Source organism: Pimephales promelas, chromosome 19 (assembly GCF_988280905.1).
Source record: "Pimephales promelas chromosome 19, fPimPro1.hap1.1, whole genome shotgun sequence".
NCBI classification, from domain to species: Eukaryota; Metazoa; Chordata; class Actinopteri; order Cypriniformes; family Leuciscidae; genus Pimephales; species Pimephales promelas.
In genome coordinates, this window is record NC_142787.1 from 26,736,196 (window position 1) to 26,751,632 (window position 15,437).

Consider the following 15,437-nt stretch of genomic DNA (forward strand, 5'->3'; position numbering starts at 1 on the left):
TTGATAATGGACATTGAGATGTTTTATGGTATTGCAGGTATGTGGTGCCGTAAAATAATTGTCTGAAGTGTTAATTGTTGTTTTGTACTCTCAGATCTGCTGCATCGACACACTCCACGCCGCTATAGTTCATGCATGTATACTGGTCACTTTTAATTATTGTACTGATAAATAAACATTTGATGTCTTATTCTTACTCTAGAGATATGAAATCTGTAAATGATTAGCGTAATTTCTGATGAATTAGCTTGCCACTCCAGTCAATGGTGGGTGAATTGAGAAAGTGTGACTTTAATAAATATTTAATGATTTAATTGTGTATCTAATATAATATATTATAATATAATATAATATAATGAATAATTAATTCCTGTTTCTAATATTTTTCAAATATTATAACGGCCTGTCATCAATTATTCCTTACTTATTTTGTATTGTAGTACATTATTATTGTATTTAACTACAATAAACAGCTTATTTAAATCTCTCCAGATGTTTAAAACCATCCAACACACTTACTTGCTCACTTTTATATACATATATTTTTAGCAGCTTACCTTATTTATCTTAATTTAGCTCATTAGGCCGTTCTCCAAAGCACTATTGTCAAAAATGTGGGGATATTATTAAAGAAAAAACATAATCTGCCTTGTGCGTGATGCCAGTGTCCGTTTGTAGCTAAAGCACAGTGAGCACAGTCAGATTTTTTATTGCAAGCACAGCATCCCACACATTAAAACCCCACAGTTCCACCTCCAAGCTTTGGTGTAATTAAACATTTAAGACGCAACTGAAATTGCATATCTTCCAGCCTTCGGTTCAGGGGTCACTTGAACCATTACTAGCTCTTTATGAACATTATCTTGTGGCCCTCACTAATTAGTGTTCTGCCTTATCTGCACATTAAAAAGACTGCATTGCGGCGCACCATCGTTTAGTACTTCAAACACTTAGCTCAGAGATTATCAAAGGAGAAGCCTTGAACGGCTTATTAATGTGGCCAAACAAGCCTCTTTAATAAAGCTGTTTAATCCCTGCTAAAGAGCAAAACGGTACTCACGGTCACTGCAGAGGGGACCACCGTATGTCGTCATAGTGCAGTCGCAGGTAAACCCCTCCCACAGCTGCAGACACACTCCCTGATTGGAGCAGGAATCCTCCATGCAGGTTGTGCCGGGGCCGGCTGAAACAAACAGGAAATGGGAATCGGTGAGACGATCACTGTTTCTACACTCGCACAGATTTCCAATCTCACAACGTTCACTATCATCATCATGACGACAGCAACAGGGAAATGTGTGGACAACTTGGCACTGCAACAGAAATCCATTAAAACAGACTTAAAATTGATAGCCACTAATCAGGGTTTCCGTTGTCCAGTAATTATCAGACATTGGCCGGGAAAAAAATTAAATGCCCAACAAAATGAAATCTCTCCGGTCAAATTGTCCGATTAAGGAACACTCCACCATTTTTGAAATTGGGGTTATTCACCGTCTACGCTACAATTAGATAGGTGGGCAAATGCATGTTTGTCTCAGTGAATGCATTGTCTTAGTCTGGCAGCACCGCCGCTAGCTTAGCTTAGCATAATGAATAGAATCCTATGTTGCCAGGTAGCATGTCGTTAGCAAAAGTGATAATAAAAAAAATAATAAAAATAATTACTTCTTGTGGCCTGCTAACAGGGGGGGGGGGGCACAGACGAAGCACTGATAGTTGGGCGCAGAGATATCACACAACACCTGAAATAAAGCTTGCCACAGAGAACCGGCGAAAGTAATGATTATTCATGAAATATTTGAATTGTTGATTAACTGATAAAGTTGGCGATGCAGACTCACCATCGCAGTAGTGAACCGCAGTATAGAGAGAATGCACACTTCATATGAATTAGCCTACATAAGCAGAGAGTAGCCAATCTCTTTTAGTTTTTAATTGTTTTATTTAAAAGTACACATTTCAAGCTTTCAATAGATATACAGGTCTGTGAAGCAAGTAAGCCGAGTTTCAGTTCATTTAGTCTCAGTCTCTCCGCAACGGCGAAAACACGCATCTGATTGAATCGCGTTGTCCATGCAACTTATAGCAGCGGACACGAGCGCTCAGTTTGATTTATAAAGCAACAGATGGTAGCGCTAGATCTCTTATTTAATAGCGAACTGAATGAATGATCTGCTAGGTAACCGGAACTGATGTTGATTGACGCCAATCGGACGTTCGTGTTTTTTTCCCCGTCTATTTGAAATGCTAGGCTAATACTAACATGTTGCATTCCATTCGGCCTGATTGTGTCATTATTTAAGTTGCATAGCCTGCCGTCAATTTTCAACTTGACTAATTAAGAGGAGATACTTGACCGGCATATCATCAATAAGTCCGTAAAACGAAACCTCTGCCGGTCACTTTTACCCGCACCCTTTTTTTCTAGCGGAAACTCTGCCACTAAAACTGGCTGTCATTAAAGTTATTATCATTACAATTATTTGGTACAGCAAAAACAGCAATTTGGTGAAATATTCTTACAATTTAAAATAAGTGTTTTCTATTTGAGTATATTTTGAAATGCCTGTTGGCAAACCTAACTTTTCAGCATCATTACTCCAGTCTTCAGTGTCAGAAATTATTTAAATATGCTGTTTTAAACTGTTGTGTAGGCTACATTGTTTTTAAGGATTCTTTGATGATCACACACACCGTAATAATCCAATGTAAAATAAATAAATAAATAAAAACCCCTGAAATAAGGTGCACCCTGATGGCATAAAGTAGATAAAACAGATGTAATTTTAGTTAGAGATCATTTGTTATGTTCCAAGCAGCAGTATCCTAACCTTCACAGCCTCGCTCCACTTGGCCCACACGGTGCAGAGCATCTGCGATCAGGTCAGGGAGTCTGCCATTCAGGTCAACTGAGGCCAGGCAGCCCTGGTAGCCATCCCGCGATGCTATAAGCTTGGGCAGAATGCTGTACATGCTCTTCCCCACACCTCCAATGTACAGCTCTCCTAGAGGAAATACACACCGTTATCAGCACACATCACCATGTTTAAGTCCATTCAGTTGATTTTCTTCCCTCAAAATCAACTAATTTAAGTCTGGACATTCCAACTGGGGTTGGATGTCCGTCTTTTAAATGAGGCAGGAATCAAGGATGATGGTGTTGCATTTTAATGTTAGAGCTGAATCATGTTAGAGCTTCATAAGGTGGGGTAATCCATGATGAGCTGAATATGTGTGGTTCTCTTTTCAACTAATTCCCTGCTGATGAAGGCAAATACCAATGAACCTTTGATGTGCGGAACAAAAAGAAAAACAGGGTTGTCATAAAACAGCATATAATTATGTAACTTCAAAGTTACCCTTGAGCAACTTTGAGAAAGAGAACATGTGGATAATCATTTGAGAAGATGAAGGAGAAGGGAACTCCGGTGCAATATATACTGTAGACACCGCTCTCGCTATAGCCTCCTTTATGATGCTCATCTACGGTGTTTGGGTGTAGGATTGTGCTCAGACGGAGATTTAGGAATGGAGAAGAGAGGTGGATAATTAAAATGACTTGGCTCTTCATCACAGAGCCTGCTTCTTAAAAGCAGACTGATGCAACACTGTTCAGTAGAGTCTATTATATATTGTTATAGTCACATTTCTGGATTGAATATTGTGTGCTTTTAGGTGAATTCGATCTTTTTCAAAATGATCACAGTGTAGTATGAATAAAAAATAAATTCAATATAGATTTATTATGAGATTTTTTTTTTAAATACACAAACATACACACACATGCTGTATGTATAGTATATATATATATATATATATATATATACACACACACAATTGGGGACTGCAGATGAGAAATAGTATCTGTTTACTAATTCTGGCATATTTACATGGAGTGGTATCCTACAACAATGTTCATGAATATGCATGGTCCCTATCAAATAAATAAAATACTTTAAAATACCCTATCAAATACTAATGAAAAAAAAAATATATATATATATATACCCATATAAAATAGCATTTTTAAAATATAAAAAAACAAATGCATGAAATGTATACTTTCTTAAACAGTTCTTTAAATAAATGCTCGTTAACAAAACTAGGCAATAACAACAACTAGTAATGGCGTCATATGACAATAAACAACCACCAAGGGGGATGACTGCTAATAAAATCAACTAATCTAAAATAATGCTCTTTGTGAATATTCTGAGAACTTAACACTGCTATTAAAATAACCTGAAGAAATTGCTGTGTGGTTAGGAGAAATGACATAGCAGCTAGTGTCTATATAAATAGACCCACAATTATAATATAAGAGTGCTGATATAATACTTAGTCTCTGTCTTGTTTAAGGTACACAGTCCTCTTTCATTCTACACGTATTATTTTATTCTTTCATTCTGCAAATATACAGTACATTGCGGAAAGCATCAAAGATGTCCGGGGACCTTTAGATAAACATTCACCAGGCAGTCCATGTTTAGAGGGCATTGTTTGCCAGTGAAATGCAATTTCCAACTGAGCTCTGCTGGCAAGACAGGCAATTACGCGTTAAAACTGACAAGCTAGAAAACATATGGCAATTTTCGTCGTAAGGTTGAAGAGAGAGCTCTCTCTCACTCTGATTGTTTGCTGAAATATGCTCGTTTTCCACTCCAACTGAATAAGCCTAATTAGACCAACATTAAAAGCCCTATTCATCTAAACTTCTGCACTCTTTAATTTTATCTCACCTCACTACCGATAAATTGTATTCTTTCCTTCTAACTTTCCCTTTCCATTAAGAGCCCCTCAACCTGACTCTCTTCAACTAACTACTGTAATTGTCCTCGGTGCCACTTCAATGGAATGAACCGTCTTTCCTGACTGGCTATAGCTCCGCCTCTTCAGATACTGATTACATAATCATAGCCATTTTACAACAGGTTTTCACTGCAACTGAATATCAATTGAGCTTCTAAAAGCAGTGAACGTCAATGTGCATTCAGCAGCACTGCACAAACATCAAATCATTTCTCATAAAATGTCTATAATTAATATTATTTGTCCAGTCAGTTCAATCTGTAACTCCAAATCAAGCCTTCAAGTAATCTACAGCTGATCCACTATATGTAGTAATTTTCATGAAGAGGGCACAAAAAATAGGACCTGAAACTCTTAAAAAAAAATACTCTTTCCACTAATGGTTTGTGAAAAGATGCGCTTAACCTTCAGAATAATCAACCTCTAGAGGTCAAACTAAATATTATATGAGATATTTTAATCTATTCGTTCATATTTTATTTATTTTATATGAGGCTTGCAATTTTTGAAACCCTGTTAAGAAGATTTGGAAGGTCTCAATGAGTATGGAGTTTGACTGAGATGAATGGGAACACTAATGGACCGTTTTCTACAAGGATAATAGACCTCCTTGATTAATATATGCACATTTTTAACCCATTGTTAGCAATTCCACTGTAGTTTTATTTATTTATTTTTTTAAATGAAAAAAAAAATACATATGTTTTTATATAAATAAAATATTAAAATATAAATATAAAATAATTATAAATAAAAGTGAATCACTTAAAGATTCAATTTATTTGCACATGGGCTAACCAATAGGGCAGGGCTTAAAAAAAATCCCTTAAATTTACAAATGTTGTACCTGTTGTCAGCACGAGCACAGAATCCAGTGCCACGCTCAGAGGAAAAGCTCAGTCCGCTTCACACAGAATAGCCTATGCATGGTTATTAGCTCTGTATGTCTCAGTGTTATGCAAAGACTATTAAGCAGGCTTCAATCACAATATTCAATTATACACCCAATAGTTTTTTTTCATTAGTCATTCAAATGGATGGCTGGGCACCGGGAGCGCGGAGCTTCTTTTGTGCACGAGAGGGAGGAAAATCAATTGCTTTCATACGAAGGAACTGCAGGGAGATTGTAAAAATGACATCTCCAGTCATGCGTCTCTGTTGAGTAATGACGAAGCAATATCCCTGCTGGATAAAAATGGAAGACGGCGGAAAGCAAAAAAAGAAGCGCTTTTGGCTGTGCTCCATGACCAGCAGCCTGACCAGTGGATTAAAGCTCCTATAAACGCTATCATTACACACTGAGTTTCCCCATCATGAAAAGTTCTTTAAAGGAGAACTCCGGCGCAAAATTAAACTCTGGTCTAATAAAACATCGGTACCTAGTCAATCGTTCTCTGAGATTTGTTTTCATGATAATCGAATGTAAAGAGTTTTATCTCTAAAAACTGTTTAGCATATCATGCTAGTACTGGGGGCATTAACTAAGTAAAAAGAAACCGCTACTTTATACCACTAACAAGGCTCAAAATAGCCCCACACTCACACAGTAACATAATGAGGCTCCATAGTTGCAAAACAAAGCATTGAGAACTTTGTAAGTGTACAGACCGTTTAATAAGAAGATATTTTATAAAGACAGTTCACTTCGTGTATACAGACAGGAGCCATCTTAGAAAATAGTCTCGATAAGCCGATCCCTGAACTTCGTACAGTTCAGCTCACTCAGCATGACATTCGTGGTTTGACTTGTCGTGTCAATATTAAGTGGGTGAAAAAAAACTAAAAAAAACTCCTTAATCTTGTATTTGGGTCAAAAATGGGCACCCATAGAAATTAATGGGAAAAACTGTAATTTAAAGCATTCTAAAATAGGCCAAAAAAAAAAGACAAAAGGTGACAGCAAAGTCACTTCATCTTTAGGTTTTAGCTCTAAGAACTTATTGGAATGATAATTTAATGTAGTTAAAAAAAAAAAAAAATAAAACATAAAAATAAGCATAATTTACATAGAAAATATGATACTTTTTGAAGTAAATAAATTCAAAAATCCCCCCAAAATAAAAAAAACACCATAAATGGATAGACAACTTTATCGAAGACAGTACTATAACATTTATAATAAATAAAAATTAGGATCACACCTGAGTCCTCTGTGCCCACATTTGTCAACAATTACAGGATTAAGGGCTATAAAGTGAATAGCCTACAGTTTGAGGGCTACAAAGTGAAGTTGCAGCCCTCAACCGAAGTTGTTGTTGTCATGTTGTGTTTTGTTCTGATGCTCCACCCTCCACCGATCTACCAATAACGAAGTCGGTAGTGTTGCAGCATCCGCGTCGCCAGCTCTGCTCTAGTTACCACAGCCGCAGATACAAACGTGTTGGATAATAAAAAATAAAAAAAGTTGGATCCTGCAGCCTATCTGGCAACCTCAAGTCAGGGGGGAGGGGATACACCGCTCTACGGTAATTTGAAAGTGATTGCAGTACCAGTTTTGGCCACAATCTTACATACAGCTCCTTTAACTGCATAAATGACTGGTCATGTTCGAGCATACGGCACTCGCATTGAACAAAGTTTACTAAGAGAGACCGCTTTGTTCATTTTTTTTTGATTATCGCTGTATTGTTGTACCAATGGGGAGCCAGCATGTCCATCCCTCGACAGAAACATACATTAGTGGAACTATCTGTTTTACGAATTGCTATTTTCAACAAACCATATGCGTTAACAGAATTGAGATCAACAGCAGTGCAAATGTGGGTGGTGAACGGTACGTTTTTTTTTTTCTTTACAGATAACCGTTACACCCCTAGTTGCCATAGTGTTGAGTTTTGTACAGGTGGTTGCTTGCTTACCCAACTGAAGAGTCTCTATGATTTTCTGTTTTTTTAGATGTGGCTTGGATCTCTCCGTCAAACGTAAGTCAATGCAAGCCTGCCAGGCGAAAATGCGTCTATTTTTTTTAGAAAAGTAATGGCACACCTCTCCTTAAAAAGCTGCATGACTTGCGGTATATTTTGTATTTTACTCCTACTGTCAGGTTCTCACCATGATATAAAAATGTTTAGAAAATCTTTTCCTCGACTGAACTTGCCACCAACAGCTCATTAATAAACTCATTGACATTCACATTTTATAGCAACACCTGGATTTTCCTCACGCCGGGGGGAACAGGAAAGCAATTCGATTACAAAGTCAATAAAGCAAATTTTCAGAAAACATTTACAGGGGCTGGATGGCAGTTCCTTTAGGGGGGGATGGGGGGGGGGGGGACTCAATTATCGGACAGCGTGGAAATTTGCTCGTCACTAGCGCTATACACATATGCTCATTTCAACACAAATAACAGGTCAAGCTTCACTTTCCACTGGGTCCCTCACAGAAAATAACACCACATCAGCACCTTCCCGTCTGAGGATGTTCATTTTACACTTCACAGAAGAGCACTGGACCCTGGGGATTGTTACGCCACTCTCCATTCTCTACAGCATAATTGCTAGAACAATTACAACTGACACATACTGCGAAGTTGCTCTTTTGATGGTTAAAGGACCTGTTCTGGGGCAACCAAATAAATAAAAAAGACCTTGGAGCCTGACAGCAGGAGTTTGCACTTTATGGCCTTATTTGATTTGGCCTTTTGTATTTAAAGTAGCGTGTTGACGTACAATTGGATTTTTTATTTTTTATTTTGCATACTTTGTAGCTTTGAAGCTTTTCCTTTGTTGTCTTTATCTGAGCGTCATGGTTAAAGAACCAAGAACATTTTGCCAAAACACACACACACACACGTAATAAAAAAAGAAAATACATTTAAACCAATCAAATCAACTAAAAATAACATTTCCTTTCACCTGTACACATCTGGTCTGATGAGTCTGGATTTCTGCTGTGACATTCAGACGGTAGGGTCAGGATTTGGAAAGCATGGATCTATCCTGCCTTGCATTAAGGCTTCAGGCTGCTGGTGGTGTAATGGTGTGAGGGAGATTTACTTGGCAAACTTTGGGCCCCTTAGTGCCAATTGATCATCGTTTAGATGAGTATTGTTGCTGACCATAACCATGCCTTTATGACCACAGTGTACCCATATTCGGATGACTTCATCCAGCAGAATAACGCACCATGTGACAACGCAAAAATCATCTCAAACGTAAACAAATTTGATTAAATATTCATAAAATATAATTAATAAACATTATTAATTATCCTTACTATCATCATGAATTAATATTTATCAGTTATTAATCAATAAATAATTCATTTTCTGTGCAGTTCCAAAGTTCCTTTGTTCCCAAGATTATAAAATTACATTTGAACAAATAAGTTTACATCTAGTTAACCAATTCCAGCACATTTTAGTTCATGTTTATCATTAGATAATAGATAGTTAGACTCTGTTTCCATAATGTGAGCAGCACTAAAATAACCACCAGATGCCAGTTGTCATATTTTTAACAGTTGTTAGTCTGTCTGCCATTCTTCTCTTCCAATAGGAAGTCGAATGAGTTTCTATGAAGAACAAGAAAAAAAAAAAACATATCTTATTTAGCCGCTCATTGGATATATAGGCCTATAGTAAAGTGTTTTGTTTTGGCACTATTTTAAACTTTTTTTTTTATTGGGTTAGAAATAATTATTTATTGGGTGACAAGTGGAACTGATCTCTGCAACAAGTGGGGTGTAACGGTTCTTTGTAAATAAACACTGTTGATCTCGGCACACACTGTTGATCTCAAATCTGTTGACGCATATGGTTTGTAGAAAATAACAATATTTCGTAAAACAGATAGTTCCACTAATGCATGTTTCTGTCGATGGATGGAGATGCTGACACCCCATTAATACAACGATACAGCGATAATTTGTTTTAAACTTGTCTATTGTTTCCACAAAAATGTTAAGCGGCAAAAATTATTTTCAACATTGATAATGCAGCAAATCAGCATATTAAAATGCTTTCTAAAGGATCTGAGTCCTTTCAGTAATGATGCTGAAAATTCAGCATTGTCATCACAGCAATAAATTTCATTTTTAAATTTGTTAAAAATAGAAAACTGTTATTTTAAATTGTAATAATATTTCACAATATTACTGATTATATTGTGTACTAAATAAATGCAGCCATAAGAAACTTATTTCTAACATCACGAAAAATTGTAAAAAATTACAGTCATTTATTTTACTAAAGAAATGGTTCCAATCTACCGCATTACAAACCAATACGCATTGAAAAACAGCAGACACTGAGAAAAACCTTGACAAATTCTCATTACATCTACTGTACTTGTTCCATGGTCAGATTGTGTGGTCCTGACAAACAAAGTGGGTTCTGTTTTCTTTTTGTGAACTTGTCCAACCTTTTACAAATGTAGACTAAGACACAAAACTGATGATTGCCTGCCAAGATTTCTACTGAGATGCCAGTGAAAACTCAGAATAGTGAAAAGCCTAGGATATTGCTATGCCAGGAGCTGCTAATGTCTTTTCAATCAAAATATTTCATTTCAACACACACACAAGGAAAGAACTAAATATACATGAGATTCAAATTCGTACAATTTTTTTTTTTTTGTGAAATAAAAGTTTGTTTTTGTGCCCAGAGTCAAGCAGCACCTGCTTAAGATAGCAAAAGCAGGTTTGGAAGCACTAAAAATTATGCAAAGTCATAGGCATGTTGTTGTTGCTTTTTCTCTTTCCCCTGTAGGCGCTACTCTTTGTTCTTCTAATTACAGCAGAAAACAGAGAAAAACGATAGCAAAAGTGAGAAGTACTGGAAGGTAGATTTCAGAAGCAACATGATTTAAACAAGGAGCTGGGAGCAGTGTAAATACCCATCAGGAAAGACGCTAATTTAAGCTGAATGCAAGAGTTCAAAATCAAACCCAAGATGGGCATAGCTGTAAATATGCCCATCTTCAAAATCTGAATTTGCATCGACAAACTAAGGCAAAATGGTAGGGATTCTGAAATACCTTTCAGGTCCAGGTTGCGGGCTCCATTGGAGTGTTGTGTGACCGTGCGGGAGTCGATCTTGAGCGTGTGCACGTTGCTGTCATCGCGGGACACCATCACATTGTGCCACTGGTTGTCATTGAGTGGCTTGTCGGAGTTGCCCTTCATGAGCGACGGCCCATTGCCCAAGTCAAAAACATAATGGATGTACCTGCAATACATCAGTTCCCCTGTCAATCACACAGCCCAGTGGAATCAGGCAACCCTCTTTAGGATGACAATACTGCCTTTCTGCTTCCAAATCAATATCTGTAATAAGGCTTGAAATACTGGCACAGACAGACTTCTAACCTGTCAGAAGCTCGGTGTGCAGCCCGAGTTACAGTTCTCAGAAAACTGTCCCTTAAAAATATAATACGCTGTTGCTCCATATGAAGAGTTCAGATGCAAAAGCCTCTAAGTGCCATTTGAAATTTTCTTCTAAAATGATCATTTTTATCAAGCTTGTATATTTAAGTTCAGTAATTTCACTTAAAAGGCAATGAATATTACCTATTAATTGTCATTTAAGTGAAATTACTGAACTAATAAACTACTAATAAACTACTAAACTAATTACTAATAAAAATGGTCATTTTAGAAGAAAATTTCAAATGGCACTTGAGGCTTTTGCATCTGAACTCTTCATATATCATATTTAGACATTTGATGCTTTGAACTTTTTGTGTGAAGATTTCATTTCACATATTTATTTCAATTTAAAGATTTTCAGTAATGAATGCGCTTTGGCTGCTAACTACAGTAATATGCCAAAATTACAATTAGTCGTGGACAATATATAGCAACCATATCAGTTGATCAGCCAATTGCGTGAAAAGTGTTATGAGAGTAAAAAAAAAAAGCATTTTAATTTTCTCTATAGAGAATCTGATATTTCGCAATAATCGCAGCATAGGCTCTTTGGAAAAACGTGTCTTTACCATTTTTGTAGATTAAATGAACGCTACTTGCAGCAAAACAGCATTTCTTTACAAACAAATTATAACTACAGGGGCAGATTATCGATTAATGAATATGTATTTTTATACCTTTCCTCGCACAGTACTATATTATAACCTCAAAACACTTACCATAGTGCATGATTTATCTTTTCTTTTCTTTTTTTTCCAGCTCCATATGTATGGCTTTTCCCAACATAGCAAACTATTGCAGTTTTTTTCAGTTTATTTAGCCTTTTATTGGATAGGACAGTAGCTAGACAGGAAGTGTTGAAGTTGCAATGTGGAGCGTTTGGGTACAAGTCACAATAAAAGAGCTCTAATACTTGTAGAAACAAGTTACAAAGGAATGGTAACTTGAATGCTTCAGTTTTTTTTTTTTATATTTACATTTACATTTATGGATTTGGCAGACGCCTTTATCCAAAACGACTTACATTGCATTTCAAGGTCCACATTTACATTCTTATCAATTCTTGCTTCCCCTGGGAATCGAACCCATGACCTTGGCGTTGCAAGCGCCAACGCTCTACTGTTTGAGCACAGGAAAGCTAAAGGCTAATATTGCTGTTAGGTTTATTTTCAAATATAATAGAACTTTTTAGTTCCGTTAAAAGAAATTTTAAAATTGCAACGATGTGTACAAACACCGATGTAATAAAACTCAAACTGAACGCCACTCACTAGACATTGTTCAACTTCAATTTGATTTTACAGAAATGTCATCACGGGCACATTTTATCAACAAGCCTGGGTTGGATAATCCACAAATCTTTCAAAAAAGGCCTAACATAAGCTTTGGGGTTGTTGAGTATTGAAATATGCCTTAAGAGAAATCATCTTTTAATAGAATTGAGACTTTCAGCAACAGAGCTCAAGTGTGACTGCAGCAGTAGTTCATTCCCTCATAAGACTACACTCTCTCATACCCTTTTCGGCTTTTCAAATACGTGTTTGCTTCCAGATGAATACTCTCTACAGTGACTCATCTCTGAACTGTTTGTGTGGCTTAAAACTCTTTACTGAAGAATTGTCTAAGATACCTACAGTAAATGTGAAAAAATACTTGAACTAAGACATTTTCACAAAGTTCTAAAATAAAAAGAGTTGTCAATACTGACAAGGTCATGGAGAAAACAGTACATTCCTAATATTTATTCAAACTGTAAACATTTAGTTTTGCTAATGCAAGAATTTGCCCTCAGTTCATGCATCGGGATACTGCAGAGAGAGAGAGAGAGAGAGAGAGAGAGAGAGACTCTCATTAGCGTTCTCTCATTTTACATGCTTGTGCAGACTCCGGTGAGAGGCAAGACCACCTGCTGTCTAATTGCTTACTGAATAACTGGCTTTCTGGACCACTGCGGCTGAGGAAGTTAAACATCTGAGGCACCTTCCCCTTTGTCACTATTCATTTTTGCCCAGTGGAATAAAATGTATAGAGAAAATCAGGTTGTTTAACCTACTACAGTATGTCTGGCATAGGCAGTATGATTGAACTGAGAAATCTTTTACTAAGCTGGTAGGGAAAAAATAACTGATCCGAGACAGTGGATCTCCCACGTGGCGCTTTGGCATGTGGGTTGGGAACAGAGTGAGCTGCCAATTAATAGAATACCGTTAATCAAATAACACTTACTTTACATGTGATTAAAAAGTTGCTCTTTTTTCATCAAGATCACCGGTGCTTACTTTATCTTTTTGAAATGGATGTGCACTTTTCATGTGAGCCGATAACAATATCCCGAGGCTAAGAATAGCAATCCACGCAATCGTTCCCCTAAAATTGCTCTTGATTGACAAGCAGACACGCTGAAACGTCAAAAGAATAACTCGAGCTGCTTCCAAGCAGATACCGATCAGCATTTACGCATAACCAAAAGCAACTCATGCGGAATTTGTTTAAATTTAAATATGGCCTCTATCCTATGATGATTCATCAAGCGATTCTCCTCCACGTACCTTTAACTAAATGCCAAGGAGACAAATGTGTGAATCTTATAATGCGACTTGACTCACCCTCCCACGGCTGTGATTCACATCCAAGTAATGTCTCTTAACTAATCGCAAACTTAAACGCGCTACTTAACTTCATCTGGATGTGTTAAACTAGCTGCTTACATCGAATATCTGCTGTGAGAGTTTCTGCAACTCGCTCGTCTACTCCGGTAACAAGTGTGCATTAGTTCTGTCGGAAAAGGCCTTTGAGCTTCGACTCTCTCGGGACTGATGTTTGTATGCTAATAAAGGATCATATTGCCAACAATCTGTGTAATGTACTGAAGCTCAACTTTGAGCTGTCAAGTGGAAATGTCTCAGTGTCCTTATTTATAATATCATATGGATGGTAGAGTAGAAGAAAATACTTGTTTACCATCTCAAGGGCTTTTTCGTCCTGTCAGTGGTTCTCCCACTCCCCAAACAGTTCAAACCCATAATTGAACTTCAAATCAAAATCACGTAATCTGACACAGTGACTATTGTAACAGACGTAAAAAAAAAAAGTGTAATCGGAACCAGGCATAATGCACACGCTGGCCCTGTCTCTCTCCCCTTACGAAAATTTACAATTCTTTTACTACAAATAAAAAATAAAACATGGATATTGTAGTTAAACCTTGATAACCACAAATTAACAATAGTTTTGCTAAAAGAATTGTAACTATAGTATTTATTTGATTATAGAAATGTTCAATACGCCTAATAAAACAATCTCTCTCTTTCTCACACACACACCATGCGTACTAGTACACCTATCCTTATATGGAAAGGTTTTTATACTGAGCTAATTGCATTTTCTGAGCCACAAATCAACAAGCTGATCCTCCAACTCCACTGCACATCAATTTCACGTTGTGTTGCGCTATGACTGCGTTTGTTATGCTTCCGTCTTCCATCATCTGGCTTTCTGATTTGATATTGTTTCATTTCACGTGCTAATCTCCACACATCAGGATTTCTGATCGCAAATATTCAACATGCGGCTCCGATGTTCTTTTCCGAGCAGGTTCGGACACTCTTAAAGGGATAGTTCACCCAAAAATGAAAATTCTGTCAGTATTTACTCACCCTCATGTTGTTTCAACCCCGTAAGACCTTCGTTCATCTTCGGAACACAAATTAAGATATTTAAGATATTAAAATCGCTCCTGCATACTAGTCCATAGGCTTCTTGAGGGAATGACTCTTGCTGGCATCGAAAAGTCATTAAAGACATCGTTAAAATAGTCAAAGTGACTACAGTGGCTCAATTTTAACTTTATCAAACGACGAGAAACACAAACAAAAATAACGACTTTATTTCAACTATTCACTTCCTTCTCCATGGGCCTGTAGTCAGTTAACGTAGTGTGATTGCGTAAAGCTACGTCACACATAGGCTCACTATTGGCCGACGCTGGTCATGTGTGTGATGTGTGTGACGTACAATAACAGAAGCTTACGCTATTAAACTACTAACTTGACTCGCGCAGAGGGAGAAATAAACGAGTAGTTGAAATAAAGTCGTTTTTTTTGTTGTTTTTTTGCGCACAAAAGTGTTCTCGTCGTTTGATAAACTTAAGATTGAGCCACTGTAGTCACTTTGACTATTTTAACGATGTCTTTAATGACTTTGAGGACAGCAAGTCATTCCCTCAAGAAGCCTATGGACTGTATGCAGGAGCAATC

At 37.0% G+C, this 15,437-nt stretch overlaps 1 protein-coding gene across 19 annotated transcripts in view; it reads right to left on the minus strand.

Annotated features, from left to right (window-relative positions):
• Positions 1–15,437, minus strand: part of nrxn2a (neurexin 2a) — a 368,720-nt gene that overhangs the window by 182,364 nt on the left and 170,919 nt on the right. For all 19 annotated transcript variants that reach the window (XM_089124014.1, XM_039694092.2, XM_039694091.2 and 16 more), the window contains 3 exons: positions 10,791–10,981; positions 2,835–3,008; positions 1,061–1,183 (listed from right to left, as the gene is read on the minus strand). In XM_089124014.1, coding sequence (XP_088980140.1) covers positions 1,061–1,183; positions 2,835–3,008; positions 10,791–10,981 — 488 coding nt within the window. The remainder of the gene's footprint in view (positions 1–1,060; positions 1,184–2,834; positions 3,009–10,790; positions 10,982–15,437) is intronic.